Consider the following 23,507-nt stretch of genomic DNA (forward strand, 5'->3'; position numbering starts at 1 on the left):
TGGCCAGGCTGGATGGGTGGGCAGAGGCCAATGGGATGAGACTGAACAAGGCCAAGTGCAGGGTTCTGCACTTTGGCCACAACAACCCCAAGCAGCACTACAGGCTGGGGCCAGAGTGGCTGAGAGCAGCCAGGAGGAAAGGGACCTGAGGGTGCTGGCAGAGAGAAGCTGAAGATGAGGCAGCAGTGTGCCCAGGTGGGCAGCAGAGCCAATGGCATCCTGGCCTGCATCAGGAGCAGTATGGCCAGATTCTAAGAACTTCTTCCTAAGATCCAGTCTGAATCTACCCATTTCTAGTTTGGGACAAAACTTCTGCCACCCACTGTGGAAAACTGCCAGGAAACTGAGGGGGAAAACTTATTTCATAGAATCATAGAGTCATAGAATCATAGAGTCAAGCAGGTCTGAAGAGACTTCCAAGATCATCCAGTCCAACCTAGCACCCAGCCCTAGCCAGTCAACCAGACCATGGCACTAAGTGCCCCAGCCAGGCTTTGCTTCAACACCTCCAGGCACAGTGACTCCACCACCTCCCTGGGCAGCCCATTCCAATGCCAATCACTCTCTCTGACAACAACTTCCTCCTAACATCCAGCCTAGACCTCCCCTGGCACAACCTGAGACTGTGTCTCCTTGTTCTATTGCTGGTTGCCTGAGAGAAGAGCTCAACCCCCACCTGGCTACAGCCTCCCTTCAGGTAGCTGCAGACAGCAATGAGCTCTGCCCTGAGCCTCCTCTGCTGCAGGCTGCACACCCCCAGCTCCCTCAGCCTCTCCTCACAGGGCTGTGCTCCAGGCCCCTCACCAGCTCTATCACCCTAAATTTGTATGCACATTTGAAAAATAACCATGCAAATCTGAATCAGAAAAAAAGGAGAAAATAATAACTCTTGTTACAGACAGTTCACATGATTCAGAGCTATAAAATCTTCTTGAGGAACAAGAAAAAGAAAGCTGACACCACTTGTCTAAAATCAGCAAGCATGCATGCACTGGATATAGTCTGGAGTGGCTGCACATGTTGCAGCTTTGTGCATGCTGGAGTACTACATGTAATTAGCACTGCAAAAGAGATACTCTCTGTTTAGATCCTCTCCAAAAGAAAACAGTTTATGCTTAAGCTGAACAATTCTGAGTCCTCTGGGAAGCAGGTGCAATAAGAGAGGTCCCTGATCCATCTTAGAGTCATAGAATCAGTCAGGTTGGAAGGGACCACAAGGAGCAGCCAGTTCCAACACCCCTGCCATGCCCAGGGACACCCTACCCTAGAGCAGGCTGCACACAGCCTCATCCAGCCTGGCCTCAAACACCTCCAGCCATGGGGCCTCAACCACCTCCCTGGGCAACCCATTCCAGCCTCTCACCACTCTCATGCTCAACAACTTCCTCCTCACCTCCAGCCTCACTCTCCCCACCTCCAGCTTTGCTCCATTCCCACCAGTCCTGGCACTCCCTCACAGCCTCAAAAGTCCCTCCCCAGCTTTTTTGAAGCCTCCTTCAGATCCTGGAAGACCACAAGGAGGTCACCTGGGAGCCTCCTCTGCTGCAGCCTGCACAGTCCCAACTCTTTCAGGCTGTGCTCACAGCAGAGCTGCTGCAGCCCTCTGAGCATCCTCATGGACTTACCCTCCTCCAGCCCCATCCTTCAGATGCTATTTCATTGAAGTAGCTGATAATTTATTTCTCTTGACATCAACACTCACCAAAGGGTCCTGTGGAGCCATGAGTCCCACTCATCCTGACCAGGGAGAAGAGCAGTCAGTGGGAAGCACCCATGGCCCCCGGGGCTGGCTGCCAGGCTCGACCCTACAGCCATCCCAGTGCACCCAGTACTCTGCTGCTCCACCCAGAGCTGCTCTCTGGTCTCTCTGATCAAACATGCTCACTTTCAGGTAAATCTCTGTGCTACATCAGCTGAGATGTGTAAGAACAGCCTTCAGGGAAGGTATGTCAACCCCCCTCCACATTCACAATTGTGCAGGGCACAGCCCATGCCTCTTCCTCTAGCTGCCACACCATCTTGCCAGAGTTCATCACCCTGTGTGCTGAGAGCATACTTTAACCATCCTCTGTCTGGGCTGGTGATCTGCACCACAGGTAAAGCTGGTTATCAAGCCTGATTCAGAGAAAATGACACACACACACAAGGAGTCAAGCTCATGATAGTGAAACTCCACTTTAATAGGGTAAAGCCTTTCATTTCTTGCTTTTACAAAAGCAAAATCACAGAACCTTGGAGGTTGGAAAGGGCCTCCAGAGATCATTTGAGTCCTACTCCCTGCCAAGGCAAGATCCCCTAGGGTAGTTCACACAGGACTCTATCTAGTCAGGCTTGGAAAGCCTCCAGAGAAGGAGACTCCACAACCTCTCTGGGCTGCCTGCTCCAGTGCTCTGTCACACTCACTGGAAAGAAATTTCTCCTCGTTCTAAGCTGAAATCTTCTCTGCTCCGATTTGTAGCCACTGCTTCTTGTCTGATTGTTGCTAACCATCAAAAACAAACTGGCCCCAGCCACTTGACACCCACCCCTCAGATATTTTTAGGCATAGATCAGATCTCCTTTCAGTCTTGTCTTCTCCAGAATAAACAGCTTCAGGGCTCTTAGTCTCTATCCATAGGGGAAATGCTTAAGCTCCCAAATCATCCTGATGGCTTTCCACTGGACTCTTTCCAGCAGGTCCCTGTCTCTCCTGAACCCAAAATTTAACACAGTAAACCAAAGAAAATATTAAATAGCATCAGAGAACAAAAAGTCACCCTTGGTCCAGTATATTTCTACATAACCACAAGATGAGCATTGCAATGACCCCAAAGAAGGTACTGAACACCCTGGGAACCAGAGTGACAATTCATAGCTCTATGCACCTAATGAAGTCTGCATTGTTACTCTGGGAAATATTAACTTTCCTACATTCCAGGAAACAGAATTGAAAACATAGTTATTGGAAGAGGGCTCCCAAAGGTCCACAAAGAGTGTTGTGTAAAGAGCAGGCAACATCTATGTTCTTTCTTTGCTTTGCAGTTGTATTTAAAAGATGCCTGCAATGCATAAAGTACCTTTGTAGCGCAGTGCTAAGCACCGTTCAAGCTAAAATGTGGTGCCACATCCATTGGCAGCTGGCACTAGTGGTGTGCCCCAGGAATCAGTGCTGGGCACAGCCCTGTTCAGTATCTTTATTGATGATCTGGACAAGGGGATTGAGTCCAGCATCAGTAAGTTTGTAGATGACACCAAGCTAGGAGCAGGTGTGGAGCTGTTGGAGGGTAGGAGAGCCCTGCAGAGGGACCTGGCCAGGCTGGATGGGTGGGCAGAGGCCAATGGGATGAGACTGAACAAGGCCAAGTGCAGGGTTCTGCACTTTGGCCACAACAACCCCAAGCAGCACTACAGGCTGGGGTCAAAGTGGCTGGAGAGCAGCCAGGCAGAGAGGGACCTGGAGGTGCTGGTAGAGAGTAGGCTGAAGATGAGGCAGCAGTGTGCCCAGGTGGGCAGCAGAGCTAATGGCATCCTGGCCTGCATCAGGAGCAGTGTGGCCAGTAGGACAAGGGAGGTTCTTCTGACCCTGTGCTCAGCACTGCTCAGGCCACACCTTGAATGCTGTGTCCAGTTCTGGGCTCCTCAACTCAGGAGAGATGTTGAGGTGCTGGAAGATGTCCAGAGAAGGGTGACAAAGCTGGTGAGGGGCCTGGAGCACAGCCCTGTGAGGAGAGGCTGAGGGAGCTGGGGGTGTGCAGCCTGCAGAAGAGAAGGCTCAGGGCAGAGCTCATTGCTGACTACAGCTACCTGAAGGGAGGCTGTAGCCAGGTGGGGTTGGGCTCTGCTGCCAGGCAACCAACACAGAATAAGCAATGCCTGGATGAGGCACTTAGTGCCATGGTCTGGTTGACTGGATAGGGCCGGGTGATAGGTTGGACTGGATAAGCTTGGAGGTCACAGTGATATTCCAGTCAATGACCTGACTCCCTCTGATGATGGCTGATGATACCTTACTAGCAGGTTAAACCAGGAAGGACTTTGTAGCCAGGGGAAAGGCTTTTATGAACGCTAAATGACAATCAGTTTATGTCCCCCATGGGCAAAACCACTAGCTTTTGTAATTTTTAACCTTACCCATGCAACTATGAACTGTCACTACCATTCCCTTCATAGATAGCAAAAGCATAACACTTGCAAGTGCAATGGGACAGCAGCATCTCCCACACAAGTGATCCTCCCCCACTTCACACTGGTGAAACCTCATCTGGAGTATGTGTCCAGTTCTGGAGCACCTGGGACAAGAGGGATATGGAGGTGCTGGAAGATGTTCCAAAAAGGGCTGGAGCTGCTGTGCTATGAGGAGAGACTGAAGGAGTTGAGGCTGTTCAGTTTGCAAAGGAGAAGGCTCCCAGGTGACCTTATTGTGGCATTTTAGTATCTGAAGGGGGCTACAAGAAAGCTGGGGAGGGACTTTTTAGGCTCTCAGGTAGTGATAGTTCTGGGGGGAATGGAACACAGCTAGAAATGGGTGGATTCAGACTGGATGTTAGTAAGTTCTTCAGCATGAGAGTGGTGAGAGCCTGGAAGGGGTTGCCCAGGGTGGTGACAGAAGCCTCACCCTGGCGGCATTTAAAGCCAGGCTGGACGAGGCTGTGGCCCTGCTCACAGCAGGGTAGCTGTAACTGGATGAACCTTGTGGTCCCTTCAAACCCTGACTGATTCCATGATTCTATGATTCTATGCCCACCTTGGAGCCAGGCTGTGTTGGAGGAAAGAGGTATTTACATTACATATCTTCGAATGTTTGTTGTCCTTGGCAAAGGTCATTTTTCAGCTGAACTCCAAGGTGAATGTGCTTCTCATACCTTAAATAAAGACTTCCACTCCTTTGAAGTAGTACTCCTAAGTACCTAGTTATCCTTTAAAAACAGAAATGGTATACTAAGAAACTATTCAACACGAGAGGTGCAATGGGAAGAAGCAAAACCTTACCTGTAAAATACAAATTCAAGTACAGAAAGAGTCTGGAGTTCCCCCTCCACCCATCTACTCCCTGCAGCATGGTTTGCAAGGAGAACACCTTTCTTTTAATTCACTAAATAAAGCTAAAATCAAATAAACTCCAGAATTTCTCACAATTTGTCATTTCAGACAGGAATGCTGAAGCAGATAAATAAAGTGTTAATAGTTGTAAGTGGCCTTAGATTACCGAGCTAACTATTTTAGCAAGAAGGAAACTGCTAAGCCAATGCAATTTTACTTCAGTGACAAAGGCAGATAAGCTTCAACCAACACTGAAGTTTGACAAAAAATTCCAACAAGATCTAAATGTGGCACAGTGAACATGCTGGAGCAGAGGGCTGGAGCACCTCTGCTATGAGGAGAGACTGAGGGCATTGAGGCTATTCAGTCTGAGGAGGAGAAGGCTCCCAGGTGACCTTATTGTGACCCTTCAGTATCTGAAGGGAGTTACAAGAAAGCTTGGGAGGGACTTTCTAGGCTCTCAGGTAGTGATAGGACTGGGGGGAATGGAACAAGGCTGGAAATGGGGAGATTCAGACTGGATGTTAGGAAGAAGTTCTTCAGCATGAGGGTGCTGAGAGCCTGGAATAGGTTGCCCAGGAAGGTGGTGGAAGCCTCATCCCTGGAGGTGTTTAAGGCCAGGCTGGATGAGGCTCTGGACAGCCTGATGTAGTGTGAGGTGTCTCTGCCCATGGCAAGAGGGCTGTCACTAGGTGATCCTTGTGGCCCCTCCCAGCCCTGACTGGTTCTATGATTCCATGCAGAAAGCAGGACTCTATGCCAAAGGCAAGTGTCTAAGTCTGGAGTAATTCCACTGATGTGATGGGCATCTTCAGCAGGCTGACTGCTGTGCCTCTGTGTCATATCCAGGGACCAACACTCAACTAACTTAAAACTTAGTTAACAAAATTAGTATATGCCCAGGGAGATTCTGGCAGAGGTTATGCTCCTCTTGTTGTCACCTAAACATACCCAATTTCACTGTTCTTATCGTCCTGGAGAGGAGGAGGCTCAGGGGTGACCTCATTGCTGTCTACAACTACCTGAAGGGAGGCTGTAGCCACGTGGGGGTTGGTCTCTTCTGCCAGGCAACCAGCAACAGAACAAGGGGACACAGTCTCAAGTTGTGCTGGGGGAAGTCTAGGCTGGATGTTAGGAGGAAGTTGTTGTCAGAGAGAGTGATTGGCATTGGAATGGGCTGCCCAGGGAGGTGGTGGAGGCACCGTCCCTGGAGGTGTTCAAGCCTGGATGAGGCACTTAGTGCCATGGTCTGGTTGATTGGCTAGGGCTGGGTGCTAGGTTGGACTGGATGATCTTGGAGGTCTCTTCCAACCTGCTTGATTCTATGATTCCATGATTCTAAGAGGAGTCTTTTTTCCCCTTCCCAGACAGGACCTTCTCTTGCATGCTTTTACTGGAAGCTCTCTGATTCAAGGTCTCACCACCTGTGTTTCCACTGATAAAATAATGAGCCCTTCCTCAACACAAAAGCCTACAAGATCTTACTATTGACATTTTATGCCAAGCCTTGTTCTACAGGATGATTAAAAGTCTTCCCCTCTGTAAGGGGAAGCTCTTGATAGAGTCCATAACCACTGTAATAAGGTGTTAATCACGTCTGTGTTTTCCAGAATGGTTTAATACTTGAAGTTACACCTTTCTGTTTGAAATAATATAACACTTTGCTGTTGCTGTTGTTGCTTTGGCAATTTTTTAAAGCTGTTTCCACTGTTTTGCACAAGTATGTATAGAAATAACCAGTTTTAGTCTGGACCAAGTCAGTCTATGCCCTTAAGGTGTTTTCACAGAACAGTCCTAGCCAAAAAGCCACAGAAAAAAACAAACCACCATTTCTATTCCAGCTAATAGTTGTATCTACAAAAACCTCTAAACACGTTTGGACTCAGCTTAATGCTTAATACAGGTTCTGAGTGAATGACAGAGAAAGAAGTTTTCATGTGAGCTATCAAATGGTAGGGCCACACCTTGAGTGCTGGGTCCAGTTCTGGGCTCCTCAATTCAAGAGAGATGTTGAGGTGCTGGAAGGTGTCCAGAGAAGGGCAGCAAGGCTGGGGAGTGGCCTGGAGCACAGCCCTGTGAGGAGAGGCTGAGGGAGTTGGGGGTGTGCAGCCTGCAGAAGAGGAGGCTTAGGGCAGAGCTCACTGCTGTCTGTAGCTGCCTGAAGGGAGGCTGTAGCCAGGTGGGGTTGGGCTCTGCTGCCAGGCAACCAGCAACAGAACAAGGGGACAAAGTCTCAAACTGTGCCAGAAGAGGTCTAGGCTGGATGTTAGGAGGAGTCCTTCCCAGAGAGAGTGATTGGCATTGGAATGGGCTGCCCAGGGAGGTGGTGGAGTCACTGTCTCTGGAGTTGTTGAAGCAAAGCCTGGCTGGGGCACTTAGTGCCATGCTCTGGTTGATTGGATAGGGCTGAGTGATGAGCTTTGGAGGTCTCCTCCAACCTGGTTGATTCTGTGATACTACGAGTCTATGATATTCCTGTGACAAACAGGTTTCCAGATGCTAATGCTGAAAAGACAGAGGACAGAGGAAGAAGAGCCTGGTTTTGACAGCTGCCCCTCTGCCTGTGTCCTCTGCGATGCCAACACCGCGGTGAGACCGCGTGAAAGCACGCTTTTATTCCACGGATAAACTGCAGCTTTCCCAACGTCCAAGAACGCCCTAGAAAATGAGGGTATATCTAAAAAGAGAGCAGAGGACAGAGCTCTGCTTCTCAGAGCTCCCCCTGAGGCAAACTAAATCACTTGGATTGCTGTTCAGTGAGAGCAGTCAGGGACAAAGGGAAAAAAGCCCAGTGGCATCATGGTTGACCTAAGCCAGCCCCTTCATATCACTGGAATTACTACGGGTTTATACAGTTGTAATTAAGATCAAGCAGCTGACTACCAGCAAGTACTTTCACAGCAATGAAGTGATTCCTGCTTTTAACACCTTTACCAACCCCAGGTCTTAATCTGACAGAAAAGCTCCCTCATTATTTTCACTTTTTGCTGTATGTATGATTATTACAGGGTGAGAACTCCTCATCAAAGATGCATTTTTCAATGTGAGGGAAAAAGAACAAGCAAGAATGTGTGACATCACTAAAAGCTCTCTAAAATGAAGTATCCTGCAGATTGCAGAAAAGCTAATGACCTGGCATGCCATGTCTAATCTGTAGGCTATTCCTCCTACTCCTACTCTCAAGTTGTGCTGGGGGAAGTATAGACTGGATGTCAGGAGGAAGTTGTTGACAGAGAGAGTGATTGGCATTGGAATGGGCTGCCCAGGGAGGTGGTGGAGTCACCGTGCCTGGAGGTCACAGTATCACACAGTATCACAGTATTATTAGGATTGGAAGAGACCTCACAGATCATCAAGTCCAACCCTTTACCACAGAGCTGAAGGCCAGACCATGGCACTAAGTGCCACATCCAGTCCTGCCTTGAACAGCTCCAGGGACGGCGACTCCACCACCTCCCTGGGCAGCCCATTCCAGTGCCCAATGACTCTCTCAGGGAAGAACTTTCTCCTCACCTCCAGCCTAAATTTCCCCTGGCACAGCCTGAGGCTGTGTCCTCTCGTTCTGGTGCTGGCCACCTGAGAGAAGAGAGCAACCTCCTCCTGGCCACAACCACCCCTCGCGGTGTTGAAGCCAAGCCTGGATCAGGCACTTAGTGCCATGGTCTGGTTTATCAGACAGGGCTGGGTGCTAGGTTGGGCTGGATGAGCTTGGGGGTCTCTTGCAACTTGCTTGATTCTGTGATTCTGTGATACTCAGGAGCAAACACCTGGCTGGGCAGAAATGTGACAGGTGAACAGAGAATCATAGAAACATGCAGGTTGGCAAAGCCCCTCAGGAGCATCAAGCCCAACCTATAACCTACTCTACAAGATTCACTTTAAACCATATCCCTAGGCACCACATCTGAACAACCCTTAAACACATCCAGGCTGAGTGACTCCACCACCTCCCTGAGCAGCTCCTTCCAGTGCCTGACCACTCTCTCCATGAAAAGCTTTTTCCTAATGTCCAGTCTAAACCTCCCCCACTTGAGGCCATTCCCCCTTGTTCTGTCTCCATTTACCTGTGAGCAGAGCCCAGCAGCAGTCTCTCCACAATGTCCCTTCAGGTAGCTGTAGACAGCAATGAGATCAACAGTGAAAATCTTCTCTCAAAATGTAGAATCAGTCAGGGTTGGAAAGGACCACAAAGATCAGCCAGTTCCAGTCCCCCTGCCATGGACAGGGATGCCTTACCCTAGATCAGGCTGCCCACAGCCTCAGCCAGCCTGGCCTTAAATAAAAATATGCAAATTCCTATCTCTAAACACTCATGGAACATTCATTTAAAACAACATGATTCCAAGGTGCCAGGCAGAACACTACATTATTTGGAAGGAACTTACTCTTTAATCATAGATAGCTCTCTACAAATGATGTAACACCATTATTTGCACTCTCTTTGGGCAAACAGTGCATTTAACTACACAGTAGGCATGCTGTCACCCCCGTTATTTCTGATGTATGCCTCAAGGCTGGAAGGAGATGTCTGGAGGGTTTACTAGTTTCTTTGAGCTTCCTCATTGCCCTCAGTCCTTTGCTCCAGACAAGCTCCCGCTGAGCGATACAGACGTTTCTCTCAGAAGAAGTGATTCAGCTCAATCCCAATTGCCCAGACACACCATGGTCTTCTACAGCAGCCAGAAGCCAAAATCTTCCACGGGGCTCACACACACACTGCCTTCAGGCAAGCTACAAGAAAGATGCTCACCCTCCAACCTTTACCCAACACTCTCCCTGCTACCTTACACGAACATGTGCAAGACTGTGATTTACTGACAACAGGATTACACAAAGTCAAAAGCAGGTAGGAGGGTGTTTGGCCCTTACAAGAGAGGAACAGTGCCTGACATAGCTCCCTGTGGATAATGAGTCCTCCCAGGAGATAGCTGACTCAGGAAAGCAACAAGCTGATCATTAAGCAAAGCTCTTTTCTGCTCTTCTTCCCATAGAAATAGTCTGGATGCTACCTTGTGTGAGCATGGAGAAGTCTGTCAGGGGAAGATGTTCACCCTGTACCTTGTTTATTCCCTCATCCCTCATTGAGATTTTCTTGCTACTGCTGTGCAGGATAGTAGGCTCATCCTTGCAAGTCAATTTTACCCTCTTAAAAGGAGCTCCTTTTCCCCAAATGAGGCCAGTCCAGTGAAACACGTGTAAAAATCATCACCTTCCCATAGCAAGGAGGATATCAATTCTTAAGAGCTGTTCTCCTAAGTGGGCTCTATTTAATACCAAGGCAGAATTGCACAGTGGAGTTTTTTTTCTAGATGCACTTCCATTTAATCCCTTTTAATTGTAACTAAAGTGAGCTCTCCCAGCAGTATAAAATATACTTCCCCTCTAGGTGCTGAGGTTTATTAAAGAACGTATTTTGACTCTGAGTGATTAGACTCTGACTCAAATGAGAATTCATGTTCTGCACAGTAAGTAAATCATGGCGGGGGGGGGGGGGGGGAATATGCCAACAGGTATCTTCAGCTCTTTATTTATGAGCAATGAAAAATATGGAGAAATTATTACAGACCAACAGGAAAAGCCAGAAATGGCATTAGTCCCAGTACAGAGAAAAGCCATCTAAATTAATTTTGTCAGAGTGAACTCTGCTTTCAAATTTATTTGTCTCATCACAGTAACACTTTAACAATGACAGCCTGTAGGTCTTGGGTTTTTTGCTTTTTTTTAGGTACTTAGTATGTTGAAACATGTGATGAAAGCTAAGAAAGAAGCCACTGAAAATGCTTCCTGTAAAGACACTTCTGAATTTGTGCCGCTGAACCACCCAAACATCAGTGCATAGGTTTGTAGAACAGGAACACCTGCACAACGACTGTGATGCTCTTCAGAAGTGCTAAAGAAGGCACAGTAATGCTGAGGCCACTGGGAGCTCAGCACTTCTGAAAACTAGGCCACTCATCTAAGTGCCTCAATCCACATTTTTTCTCACTGAAGGGCAGGCACTAACAGTTTAAGCACATTGTTCTTTTCACCACCACTCTACGCAGCTGAAGGACAAGAGCCACTAACGTAGCCACAGCAGCAGGAGGCCATAACCTCCCTGACATACAACAAGCAGTGATGGGGATTACCTTCATTTCAAACACTGATGATTCTCTAAAAGCAAGGCAAGAAGGCTGGGCATGAGGAGGAAGTTGTTGAGCATGAAAGTGGTGAGAGCCTGGAATGGGTGGCCCAGGGAGGTGGTTGAGGCCCCATGGCTGGAGGTGTTTGAGGCCAGGCTGGCTGAGGCTGTGGGCAGCCTGCTCTAGGGTAGGGTGTCTGTGCCCATGGCAGGGGGATTGGAACTGGCTGCTCCTTGTCCCTTCCACCCCTGACTGATTCTGTGATTCCAAGGCTCTGTCAGACACAAGACCATTAAAAAAAAAAAGGAGAAGGTGAGCAGCAAGACCGTGAGTAGAATGCTGTTCATTTAGCTTTTCACAAACCTTCAACACTGCATTTAATGGCCTTTTTACTGTGGTGTTCTCCTAGTGCTCTTTTTAGGATGAATCACTCGTTAAAACACACCTACTGATTTTCTTTTAGTATCTATCCAAAAATCTATCTATAGGAATGTTTAGGTAGGCTTCATGTACATGCTACACACTACCAAAATTAGAAGGCAGTATCAAGTCAGAATAGATACACTAAGAGGAAACCATTATAATGGAAAATTCTTGTCTTAAATGGAGGCTTTTAAATGGAAATTTAATTAATATCTAGAATCATAGAATCAGTCAGGGTTGGAAGGGACCACAAGAATCCTTTTGGTCCCTTCCAACCCTGACTAATTCTATCATTCTATCATTCTGTGATCATCTAGTTCTAACTCCCTGCCATGGCCAGAGACACCCTACCCTAGAGCAGACTGGCCACAGCCTCATCTAGACTCGCCTTAAACACCTCCAGCCATGGGGCCTCAACCACCTCGCTGGGCAACCCATTCCAGCCTCTCACCACTCTCATGATCAACAACTTCCTCCTCACCTCCAGCCTCACTCTCCCCACCTCCAGCCTTAACCATTCCCCCCAGTCCTGTCACTCCCTCACAGCCTCAAAAGTCCCTCCCCAGCTTTTCTGTAGCCCCCTTCAGATCCTGGAAGGCCACAAGAAGGTCACCTGGGAGCCTCCTCTGCTCCAGCCTGCACAGTCCCAACTCTTTCAGGCTGTGCTCACAGCAGAGCTGCTGGAGCCTCTGAGCATCGTCCTGGCCCTTCTCTGGACACACACCAGCATCTCCACATCCCTCTTGTAATAGATGCTCCAGAACTGGATGCAGTACTCCAGGTGTGGTCTCACTAGAGCAGAGTAGAGGGGGAGAATCTCCTCCCTCAACCTGCTGGCCACACTTCTCCTGACACAGCCCAGGCTCTGGCTGGCTTTCTGGGCTGCAGACAAAAACCTGTTTTTAAAAGGTACCTAAGGCTGTACTCAACATTACCTCATCTCTAGAATCTTTAATGGAAAGATTAACATCACAATGCTTGCCATGCTTTATCTAAACCAGAGTCCTATCTCCTATCATGGGTTTTTCTCCCAGGAAATAGTGCAGTCGCTGCAGAAATGATAAGCCATATCTGATAGGGAAGTTAAAATTTAAAGGCTATGTACAATCTTTCTGGTATTTTGAAAGAGCAATAAACAGGAGGCTAAGTACAAGCTGTGTATCTACTTTTGCCCCTTCTCCTACTGTAGTAGAGGAGGATTTTTGGAATGTAATTACATATTTAATAAGCTGAACACAGGGTTAAGCTCAGCCATCAGTAACATAAGATGAACTGCATTTTCACTGGCCCTTCCTAAGCCCTGTATAAAACTAATTCCAATTATATTAAAAACATCCAGAGCAATGGATGCTTTAAAAATCATCTTTCCATCTTCTCCAGTCACACTCTTAGGGTACTTTTTGAGTATGTATCAGTTTAAAAAATGTTTTCAGTTCTCTCTTTTTATTTGCCTACAGTGTATATATATCATAGAAACACACAGGGTTGGAAGGGACCACAAGGAGCAGCCAGTTCCAGCTCCCCTGCCATGCCCTGGGACACCCTACCCTAGAGCAGGCTGCACACAGCCTTACCCAGACTGGCCTCAAACACCTCCAGGAATGGAACCTGAAACACCTCCCTGGGCAATATATTGCAGGCTCTCACCACTCTCATGCTCAAAAACTTCCTCTTCACATCCAGTCTCAATCTCCCCACCTCCAGCTTTGCTCCATTCCCACCAGTCCTGGCACTCCCTCACAGCCTCAAAAGTCCCTCCCCAGCTTTTTTGTAGCCCCCTTCAGATCCTGGAAGACCACAAGAAGGTCACCTGGGAGCCTCCTCTGCTCCAGCCTGCACAGCCCCAACTCTTTCAGGCTGTGCTCACAGCAGAGCTGCTGCAGCCCTCTGAGCATCCTCCTGGCCCTGCTCTGGACACACTCCAGCACATCCACATCCCTCTTGTAATAGATGCTCCAGAACTGGATGCAGTACTCCAGGTGGTGTCTCAGCAGAGCAGAGTAGAAGGGGAGAATCACCTCCCTGGCCCTGCTGGCCACACTTCTGCTGTAGCCCAGGCTCTGCTTGGCTTTCTGGGCTGCAAGTGCACACTGCTGGCTCCTGTAGGGCTTCTTGTCCACCAGCACCCCCAAGTCCCTCTTCTCAGGGCTGCTCTCCAGCCACTCACTGCCCAGCCTGCATTTGTGCTTGGGATTGTCTTGACCCAGATCAGAACCTTGCACTTGGTCTTCTTTAACCTCCTGAGGTTGGCTTGTGCTCACCTCTCCAGCCAATATATATATACATATACATACATATACATATATATATAAATAGAATATAAATTTTAAAACAAAACCACACAGCCATTATCCCAAATCCATTTTTCTTCACAGCTTTTTGTTTGGTATTCTTTTTGCACTGAAACTTTCAGCATTATCAGAGCAACACCAGAATTTCAAAATCATTCAACAATGAGGCCTCTCTTAGTGGTTAGTTATTAAATTCATGTTAAGTGGCAAATACTGCTGAAGGGAAAGGAGGGGAAAAAGAGGTTATCTGAATCTATTTATGGTTAAAACATGTGGTGAACATAGTGTGTATCAAATATAGTTAGTTTAGTTTCTAGCTATGGAAAGCAATAAGCAATTTAGTTACTCTTTCAGCAGCACAGCTCTTTCCAGCTCCCCTACTGTGAAATATTTTACTGCCACAGTCAGGTGGGGATTAATTCATCAGTTTACAGGAGACTTTCTGATGCTACAGTTTGAAGCACTGGGTATAACCTCTGGAAGAGAAAACAAGAAGCCAAATACTCAAAACCACAACAGCTTAAGATAACAATTTGTCCTTGTCTTAAGCAAAATTAAACAATTGCTTCAGACCAAAATTCAACTTGCTTCTACAGAACTGCCATTGTTATAACCATGGTGCCAAAGCAGGAAAAGTAGCAAAGCAGGAAAAGTAGAATGCAAGAGTCCACTGTTCAAACAGGAGATGGGGACACTGCTCACACAATTAATGTCTGTGTTCAGTTCTTGCAGGTCTTACCTAGTTGCTTTACAACACACTGTAGTGTTAGATCTGTTCCCATGCACAGCCTTACTGCTACTGTCCCTCACTGCCAGTAAGAGTTAAGTACATGCTCAAACAAAGATGTGTTTCAGGACTGATATGGTATCCTTCTTTAGCCTCACCAAAAAAAAAAAACAAAACAGAAAAGTGTGAGAAATGCACTGAGAAAAAAAGAAACATCTTTTTTTTCCAGGACAACCAAGCACTGCTCCTATGTAAGCCATGTCAAATGACATTTAAAGTGAAAACAACCCCAGGTCACCACACGTTCTTATTTGGAAGAAGACTGATCAGCAGCTCTGTTCAGTCTGCATGGTTTCTGCAGGGGCAATGCTTCATACAGGGGCAGACACACAGGGAAAAGGAAATGAGATCCTTAAGCAGACAGAATTCAGCACATTGACACCTTTTTTTTTGTGCTTTTTAGATCCTAGAGTAAAAAGCATTTTAAAACCCCAGCCATTTCTGAAACTCTACCAGGTGCAGTTAGAGAATAAATCTTGCACAGTCACAAAACAACATGTTTTATAAGAATCACAGAATCAGCCAGGTTGGAAGAGACTTCAAAGCTCATCTAGTCCAACCTAGCACCCAGCCCTGCCCAATCAACCAGACCATGGCACTAAGTGCCCCATTCAGGCTTTGCTTGAACGTTCACCTCCAGGCACGGCCACTCCACCACCTCCCTGGGCAGTCCATTCCAATGCCAATCACTCTCTCTGACAACAACTTCCTCCTAACATCCAGCCTAGACCTCCTTGGCACAACTTAAGGCTGTGTCCCCTTGTTCTATTGCTGATTGCCTGGCAGAGGAGACCAACCCCACCTGGCTACAGCCTCCCTTCAGGTAGGGTAGACAGCAATGAGCTCTGCCCTGAGCCTCCTCTTCTGCAGGCTAAACAATCCCAAGAAAAGAAACCTAACATCCTTCTCAAAACTTTTTGACAGTGAAATGAAAAAAAAAATATTACATTGATAAATATTTTTCCCATATTCAGTGCCCAGACTATTACCAAAATGTTCTTTGCTAATACGTTGCCAGCTATAATCTTCCCAAACCAGGAAACATCTCTGCAATGTTAAACAATAACATAATGCACTTACAATACTCAATAAATAATTTGGAAGTGTGAACTCAGTGTGTTTAAAACAAATCAAAACAAACAAACAAACAAAAAACAGCAAATAAAGGGGGAATAAAAGTGAAAAAAGTACAGAGACATTCAACTCAACTACTCAGGTGGATCATTATGTGATAATTCACATAATACAAATATTATTTGTACTTTGAGACATTCTTCCTTTCTAACTGTCAAAGGACAATCCTGCAAATGTAGAATCTCCTTGAAGACTGCTTATGCCCATCCAGTGATCATTTCAGATAACCACAGAACTTCAGAGCTTGAAAAGGACCTCCAGAGATCATCCAGACCAACCCCCTGCCAAAGCAGGATTCCCTAGGTTAATTCTCACAGGAACGCATGCAGGTGGCTTTGGAAAGTCTCCAGAGACAGAGACTCCACAACCTCTCTGGGCAGCCTGCTCCAGGGCTCTGTCACACCCAGTGTCAAGAAGTTTCTCCTCATGTTGACCTGAAACCTTCTCTGTTCAAGTTTGTAGCTGTTGCTCCTGCTCTTATTGCTGCTGACCATAATAAATAGCTTCGCCCTAGCCACTTGACATCCACCTCTCAGATGTTTATAGACGTGGACGTGGATCAGCCCTATCCATTTGGAGTGATCTGCAGCATGGTGAGGTACTACCTCAATATCTAAATAGTACTAATATAGGAAGAGGCTCTGAAATCAATCCAAGCAATAGGAAAAATCAGTTAAAAGTCCAAGAAACTGCCCCAAGAATAAAAAAAAAAAAAAAAAAAAAAAACTTCACATGGATAAACTTAACACTTTAAAGAAGAAATACAACCAAGCACAACTATACTTAGTTTGGTTGTAATAGAAATAAGACTTGCACACTGACTTCCATGGCATTATGCTGCTTTACTGAGAACACAGCTTGAATTTTACAAAGACAACTGGAAAATTAACAGTGGGCACTGTCCTGGAGTCCTGTACCCCTAAATTCCTCTCCTGCCCGGACTTTGGGGGGAAAGGGGAAAAGCCGCCTGGTTTCCCCCCCCCTCGCCTGCCCTGCAGCCGTGAAGGGGGGAGGACTGCCCCGTGAGTTCCCGCGCTGGAGCCAGGCTGGGATTGGCCGTGCCCTTTCGCGCCTAAGGTGTGGTAACTCTGCCCTTTGTCTAGTGAAGGTTATAACTATTGGGGGTCTTCCTGCCTTTGGGGTTCCCGCTTTGGAGTTTGCCTGTGCCTGGACGTATGTGTCTGCCTGAGTTCGCTCACTCCCCTGTGCCTGGACTGCAGAGAGACCAAGGATTCGCTTTCCTGTTAGGCACACCTTTGTGTTTATCAAACGAAATTAATCTTTGTATATATAGTTGTGGGGGCGGGTTTTTGGGAAAATAAAAAATAACTATTTTTGATAAATTCTCGACTCGGCCACGAATTAATCCTGCTCTCTGCAACAGGCACTACAGCCAGCTACAGTATGCAGCAGAAATTCCTAAGGGATGTTTAACTTGCTCATATTGTCACCTGCCTTTATACAAGGGTAAGACAAAGAATAGTTCTACCCACATAAAACATTGTCTGCTCTCAGTGCTTCTACTCGTGTTTAGTACAGCTAAAACAAAGCTATACTGCACACATCTAAAGGAAGTAAAGCATGAAAAAGGCTATGCTCCAAGCACAGCTAATCAGTGTTAAAGCACTGCAACCTCCCCTACACACCATTTCTACTTTGAGTCATTTACATCTGTTTCTTCAGTTTGAACATCCATCCAGGGAACAGCTACCTCTTTTGCCCATTACTCAGAAGCTTGTGTTCCTGTCAGCTCGAAAAGCAAAACCATCAGGCTGACTATCTGACACAGATGGACAAGGCCTGTTGGCTGATACTCAAGTATGTGACTGTAACGGAGGTTTTGTCATGTAGGGACAATTCTTCAGTGCAACAGTCAAAAAATGGGGTCACCGCTTAGGAAATCCACAACTGCAGCAGTGGCAGCAAGAAGAAAAACAAAACCAAAAACCAACACAGCCAAATTCAAGAGAAACCTTCTCAGAAAGTCTTGTGGTTCATCTAAATTGTTGACACATACAAGCTACCGCTGCTGACCCTATAGTGGAGACTCGCTCAAATGCTGCACAGACTGCAGTACAGCTGCTGCTCAGCCAGCACCTTCTCTTAAGGGAAGAAAACATCTTTGAAGCTGGGCTCTTAATAATCAAGATTTGCAGTTTTCATTTTACGTGCTTCACAAGAGAGCTTACTGCAGATTTGTCACTCAGCACAGCTCTGTACACTAACATAAAATGTCTTTCTAAATCATGATACAAGGGAGCAGGCAGAGCGCGTGAAAACCCTTAAGGGACGCTCTTTAAAAGTGAAAAGGAGAGTGAAAACCAAGTGTGCTCTAAGTAACAACCCATTTCATGACTGTCTGTACACATGGTGTTTGCTTCTCGATTCAGTTTGAACTTTCCAGGTCCTGAGACTAGTTCACAGCCGACAGTTTCCTAAATACATATTGACCCCAGCTAAAATTCAAGGCCGCCTTCTTCCTCTCGTTCTGGAAGTGACAGTGTTCTAGTTCAGCATTTCTAAAAGGAGGTGGTTTCCCATCAGTTATGCCCTGAGGCTTTTTTATTTTGTTCTGCTTCCAAAATGGAAACAATAGACAGGTTTCACTTCCTGGTCTCTTGCCGCACTGTTTGGTTTAGAAAGCAACTTTCACATTTAATCGTTCTAATTACACGACAAACACTACTCCTGCAGGTAGCTTCTACTGCATCAAGCCTTTCAAAATTCATCAGAAAGACCAAAACAAAACATATACTAAAACACTACGTGTGAAAATATACTATAAGCAACATAAAACCACATCAGGGCTCGGCCACGGGGGTGAACTGCTCTACTCCACTGGTTCTACCTTTTCCATCAATAAGCAAGGAAGGGTAGTGAGGTAGGAAGGCATTTTTCAGACCAATCTCGCAGCCTCAGGATCACCTGGGAGCATGATCCTGCATCCAGACCCTGAACATGCACAGGGGGTGAACCGATGGCTGTGGGGAGTGCAGTATCTGCACTGAAAGGTTCACTGGCAGGGAATACAGTACTTTAATCTGATGTACCCTGAGAAAGAAAAACAACTGTCAAAGTTATCAGATGAACCGAGGAGGAAGAAAAATTCAAAAGAGAAAAAAATCCAAACCAATAATAAAAACTGTAACCCCAGATTTCTTGCCAGGTCTAATAAAATTCAGCTGCGAGATAAGAGAATGATAGAGGACACACCATTAACATCTTATTAAGTAAAATGTAATTAAGAGCCAGGGAAATTAAAAGGATGTGTTCAAGCCTTTATATTTCCTTTTGACAACAGGCAAGCACAACAAATGCTGAAGTATCATTTAAAAAAAAATGGATACATGCACAATCTAAGTTTACAACCTAAAGCTTGGAAGCAGCTTGAAAATAATACTGAAAGTAACAGTCTATAAACACGTTTCTTTTTAGCTTCTATATGTAAGCTACACTGACTTTTCACTTGATGTATCAGGAGTCTGATTTGGTCAGTTGCAGACAGTCTTGTGTCTGTCATGGGGCTAAATATGGCTTTCATGCTAAAGAATAAGGTGCTGATCTCGTGAAATTTGGCCCATTTGCTGTTAAAATCGTAACTTTGCCCTGTTTTTTTTTAACATGGCTTCAACTTTGTATCCTATGTTGATGCTTGATTGTGTTTGTTAAGGTTACGTGCAGCAGAAGTCCTACGTACCCGCACCAATTACAAGGAAGAGAAACAGCGAAGCTTCACAGAGCAGCACTGAGAGGACTGAGCCTCTGACAACTAGGATCACCTTTCTGATCACCTCCCTTGACATGTCCTCCTCAGTTTACGTTTGCTCACGCAGGTGGCTTACCGAGCTCCCTTGCAAAATGAAAGGAAACAGAACAGCCTGCCGTGGTATTGAACCACTGCACCTCACTGCCAGAAGGAAATGAAGTCATTACTGTAAAAAACAAAGAGTACCTTTTGGAGCCTCCAATATAGGTGAAGGTAAACGTGGAGTCTGAGTACCTGAAATCTGAAAGACAAGGAGCTGTGTTATTACAACTTGTCTTTATTGTGGTTGAAATAGCCGACGTTACACAGATCAGCATTCAGCTACCGACACGGGAGTGGGTGGAGGACGGTGTCAGGGTGAATCAGAGGAAATGCAGCATCGCCCCCCAGCCCCTCGCAACAAGTGCCCGGTGCTATGGCAACGGCAGGGATTTCCATTGTCAGAAACGGCAACAGGCAGCCGCCAACCGGGCTTCTGCGACGTTTGGGCACGGCCGGCACGGCGCCGGCACTGCCAAATAAGCCACGAAATGCCGAGGATGTGTTTCACGGAAAAGGGGGCGCGTTCATCGCCGGCAATTCCCCCGGCCCTGAAGCCCGCACGGGCAGGCACGGAGGACGGCAGGAGTCTGTCCGTCCGGGAAAGAGCCGCGCCGGAGCCAACAGTGCCCGCCTGAGCCAAGAGCAGCGGGGCTGAGCTCGGCTGGGTGCTAGCCTCGGCAGCTGCCGGCTGCGCCAGGAGGCGCGGGCATGCAAACGGTACACGTACACTCGCACCCGCACCCGCACCCGCCCGGCTTCGGCGTGCGGCCGTTACCGTGCTCTATTGACTCGGGGTCTCCCCCGACCCGACCAACGCGTTTCTCGGGCGGCGCCTGGTCTCACTTGCCCTCACATGCCCTCGGAAGGAGGAAGCAAGGGTCTGAGAGCAGGCACACGCCGGACCGGCAGCGGCCCCTGCTCCCGACAAACGGCGGCGAAGGGCACAGCCCGGGCGGGAGCGGGGGATCTGGAGCGGGCGGCGGCGGCGGCAGCGACAGCAGCCTCCGCGCCGCCAGCCAAGAGCCCGGGAGAGAAACTCACCTGCAAACAGGCAGTCCTTCTCCGCCTTGCACTTTTGGATCACAACGTCAATATCCTTCTGAATCCTCTCTTGTCTTGAACACATCCCCATGAAATAAATCCCAGGGGAAAAAAAAAGCAGCCTTTATTTCCACCCCACCCCGCCCCCCGCTCTGCCAGATTTTAATATTCAGTCCGAAAGATGGACCCCGGGGCTGGCAGGCAGGAGTCTCCCTGGAGGCCCAGAGGGATCCGCTCGACCGGCTGGAGGACGGAGGAAGACGGCAGGAGCCAATGTTGCATGCCCAGATGTGCCCGCCCAGATGTGCCGCCGCTGCCGGCGAATGGCAATTTCCTTCACAATGGATCCAGCGGCGGGTAGTGGTGGCGACACGGGATCCCCCCACCCCCCACGCCCTCTGGTTTTTGGGGTTGGTTGGCTGGTTCGCTCTTTTTTTTTTTTTTTTTCTTCCCTCTCCTCTTTTTTTTTTTTTTTTTTTTTTTTTTTTTTTTTTTTTTTGAGAAAGGGAGAGGGGAAAAAAAAAAGGGTGTGGGGGGGGGGAAGGGAGGGGGGAGCCAAGAAGCCGACCCGACCGCTCACATCCCCGCCCCTCCCGCCAGCAGCGGCGATCGCCGCGCAGCAGCACCGCGGAGAGCCGGCGGCGGCGGCGGCGCCCGCACCCGGTCCCTTGGCGGCGCGGCGGGATTGTCGTTGCTGCAGCGATGCCGAGCCGCAGACCCTCCCCTCGCTCCCGGTCCGGCACGTACGGCCCCCGCCGGCTCGCTCGGCGGAGGCGGTGCGGAGGAAGGAAGAGGCGGATGCACGGAGCCGGCCCGCCGCCGGCCCTCCACCCCACCCCGCCGCCCACCCATCCCGCCCCGGCCCGGGTCACAGGCTGCCGCCTCCTCTCGAGCAGCGAAGAAATGCAAATGGCAAGTGATCCGGGCGGCGAGGCGGCTTCCAGGCCGGCACCGGGAGGAAGCGAGCGGCGCCGTGCTGCGCAAGGCCACCGGCGGCTCCTCTTGGGGAGAGAGGCGCTTCCCGGCCGGCTGGCCGGTGGCCGCCGGGCTCAGTCTCGGGAGTGGGGCGTGCTCGCCATTTGGCCCTGGAGGGAAACCCTTCCCGGGCATGGCTGAGCCGCGCAGCTTTGCCCCGGCAGCAGCTCCCGGCCACCGCCGGCTGCCGGCAGGGCGACTGCTGCAGGCGGCTCCTGACGCCTGTACCCTTCGCCGGTCCCCTTCGCTGACCCCGGCGCTCTTTCGTCCTCACGGCTCCTGCCCAGAAGCTCCTGAGCGCGCTGATAACCGATATCGAGAGCAGAGCACCTCCGCCTGGCCCATTCTCGGGCAAGAAAATCTGGCAGCTCACCTTCAGCAGAGTGCCATCCCCTGCTTGCCTGCCTCTGCGCCCTGGCGCCCATGGGACAGTCATTACACCCGTGTTGTAGGCCCTCTCTGATCACCGCGCGTTTCAGTCGCGCTTCTCTTCCTAAAGACTCTGGCAAAGCTGTCTCTGAAGCCCACGGCATCGGGACCGGACTGGGACAGTCAGTACGGTGCCTAGCAGCCAGCGCTAATTCAGGCGAGAGCCTTTGGGTACCAGTGCAATACAAGTAATAGTAACTCGGACAGACATGGCCACGTCTGCAAAGTCAAAGTGCACAGTGAATAATTAGTAAAACGGTGTGAATGTAGCAGAAACCACTCTGATGTACAAAGAGGTTAAAGCATGTTCACAGAGTTCTCTTTTTCTCACACAATCATCCAGCTCCAAGCAGCTCCCGTGGTTGGGATCAGTTGCTTTAGTGGTTGTTTTTTTTTCTCATTAAGTCTGTAGTAATCGTCTGTTGTCGATTTCAAGCAGGGGATAAACACAAGCATTTTCTTAAGTCCAAATAGCCTTTTAAAATGAGGAGAAAAAGTTCTGTATGCCCACCTTGATCAGATTTGGGGTTTGAAGGAGGGAACAGCAAGTAAATCCTAAGAAGAGCAGGTAGTGTTTAAAGAGAAGAAGAGTCCTTGACATGGTAGAACTTTACCGCTAAGAAAGTAACTTCAAGGGACATTTCCAGATGACTTTTCAGTGCTGTTCACTGCAATCTCTTCTACTGCAGCAAGACTTTCCCAAGGAAGGACACAGAATTTGTCATGGTAGTCAGAAATACAGTCATAAGACACTGTCATTCTGCTAAGTTAATGCCAGCTTGGTCAACAAGTGATGCTTTCCTAGATTTTTTTTTTTCCTGGCAATTCAAGCTGGGCCATCCACAGCCATACTTGCTGCCTTCCTCTTAATCACAGTCGAAAGCTGTAATCAGAATTTAATTGATTATGATGGAGTTTTGATGCTGAATCTTGTAGAGAAAGGTCTCTGTTATCACACTCACATGGATCTGAAAGGGGGGGAAGTTGTTTGATAGTTACAGCATATACAATCTGACAGTTCTCACAGCTTATTCTGGCCATAGTCCTTCTCAGTGTCATGTCAACAAGTGCTGACTGCCTTTTTAACCTCAAACTATTTTCATAGGCTTGGTAACAGTGAATTGAAACCTCAAACACTTACTTCCAAAAACTCAAAACCTCTTTCTTCCAAAAAAACTAATATGGCTGGTATCTGATTTCATCAGTTGAGCAGAACAAGAAGTCTGGAGATCAGGTTGGCTATTTTTTTGTTTGTTGTTATGTATCTGTTTGTTGTTACTAATTCAGCCTGGCCGTGAGGAGGAAGTTGTTGAGCATGAGAGTGGTGAGAGCCTGGCATGGGTTGCCCAGGGAGGTGGTTGAGACCCCATCCCTGGAAGTGTTTAAGGCCAGGCTGGCTGAGGCTGTGGGCAGCCTGCTCTAAGGTAGACTGTCCCTGTGCATGGCAGGGGGGTTGCAACTGCCTCATCCTTGTGGTC

At 48.1% G+C, this 23,507-nt stretch overlaps 1 protein-coding gene across 2 annotated transcripts in view; it reads right to left on the reverse strand.

The window, feature by feature from the left end:
* The window catches only part of PARP8 (poly(ADP-ribose) polymerase family member 8), a 233,677-nt gene extending 212,227 nt beyond the window's left edge, over positions 1-21,450 (reverse strand). For both annotated transcript variants that reach the window (XM_064176855.1, XM_064176854.1), the window contains exons 1-2: positions 20,626-21,450; positions 19,729-19,783 (exon numbers count right to left, since the gene is read on the reverse strand). In XM_064176855.1, the coding sequence (XP_064032925.1) occupies positions 19,729-19,783; positions 20,626-20,716 (146 nt within the window). In that variant the 5' untranslated portion in view covers positions 20,717-21,450. The remainder of the gene's footprint in view (positions 1-19,728; positions 19,784-20,625) is intronic.
* Between the last annotated feature and the right edge of the window lie 2,057 nt (positions 21,451-23,507).

Source organism: Pogoniulus pusillus, chromosome Z (genome assembly GCF_015220805.1).
Source record: "Pogoniulus pusillus isolate bPogPus1 chromosome Z, bPogPus1.pri, whole genome shotgun sequence".
NCBI lineage: Eukaryota > Metazoa > Chordata > Aves > Piciformes > Lybiidae > Pogoniulus > Pogoniulus pusillus.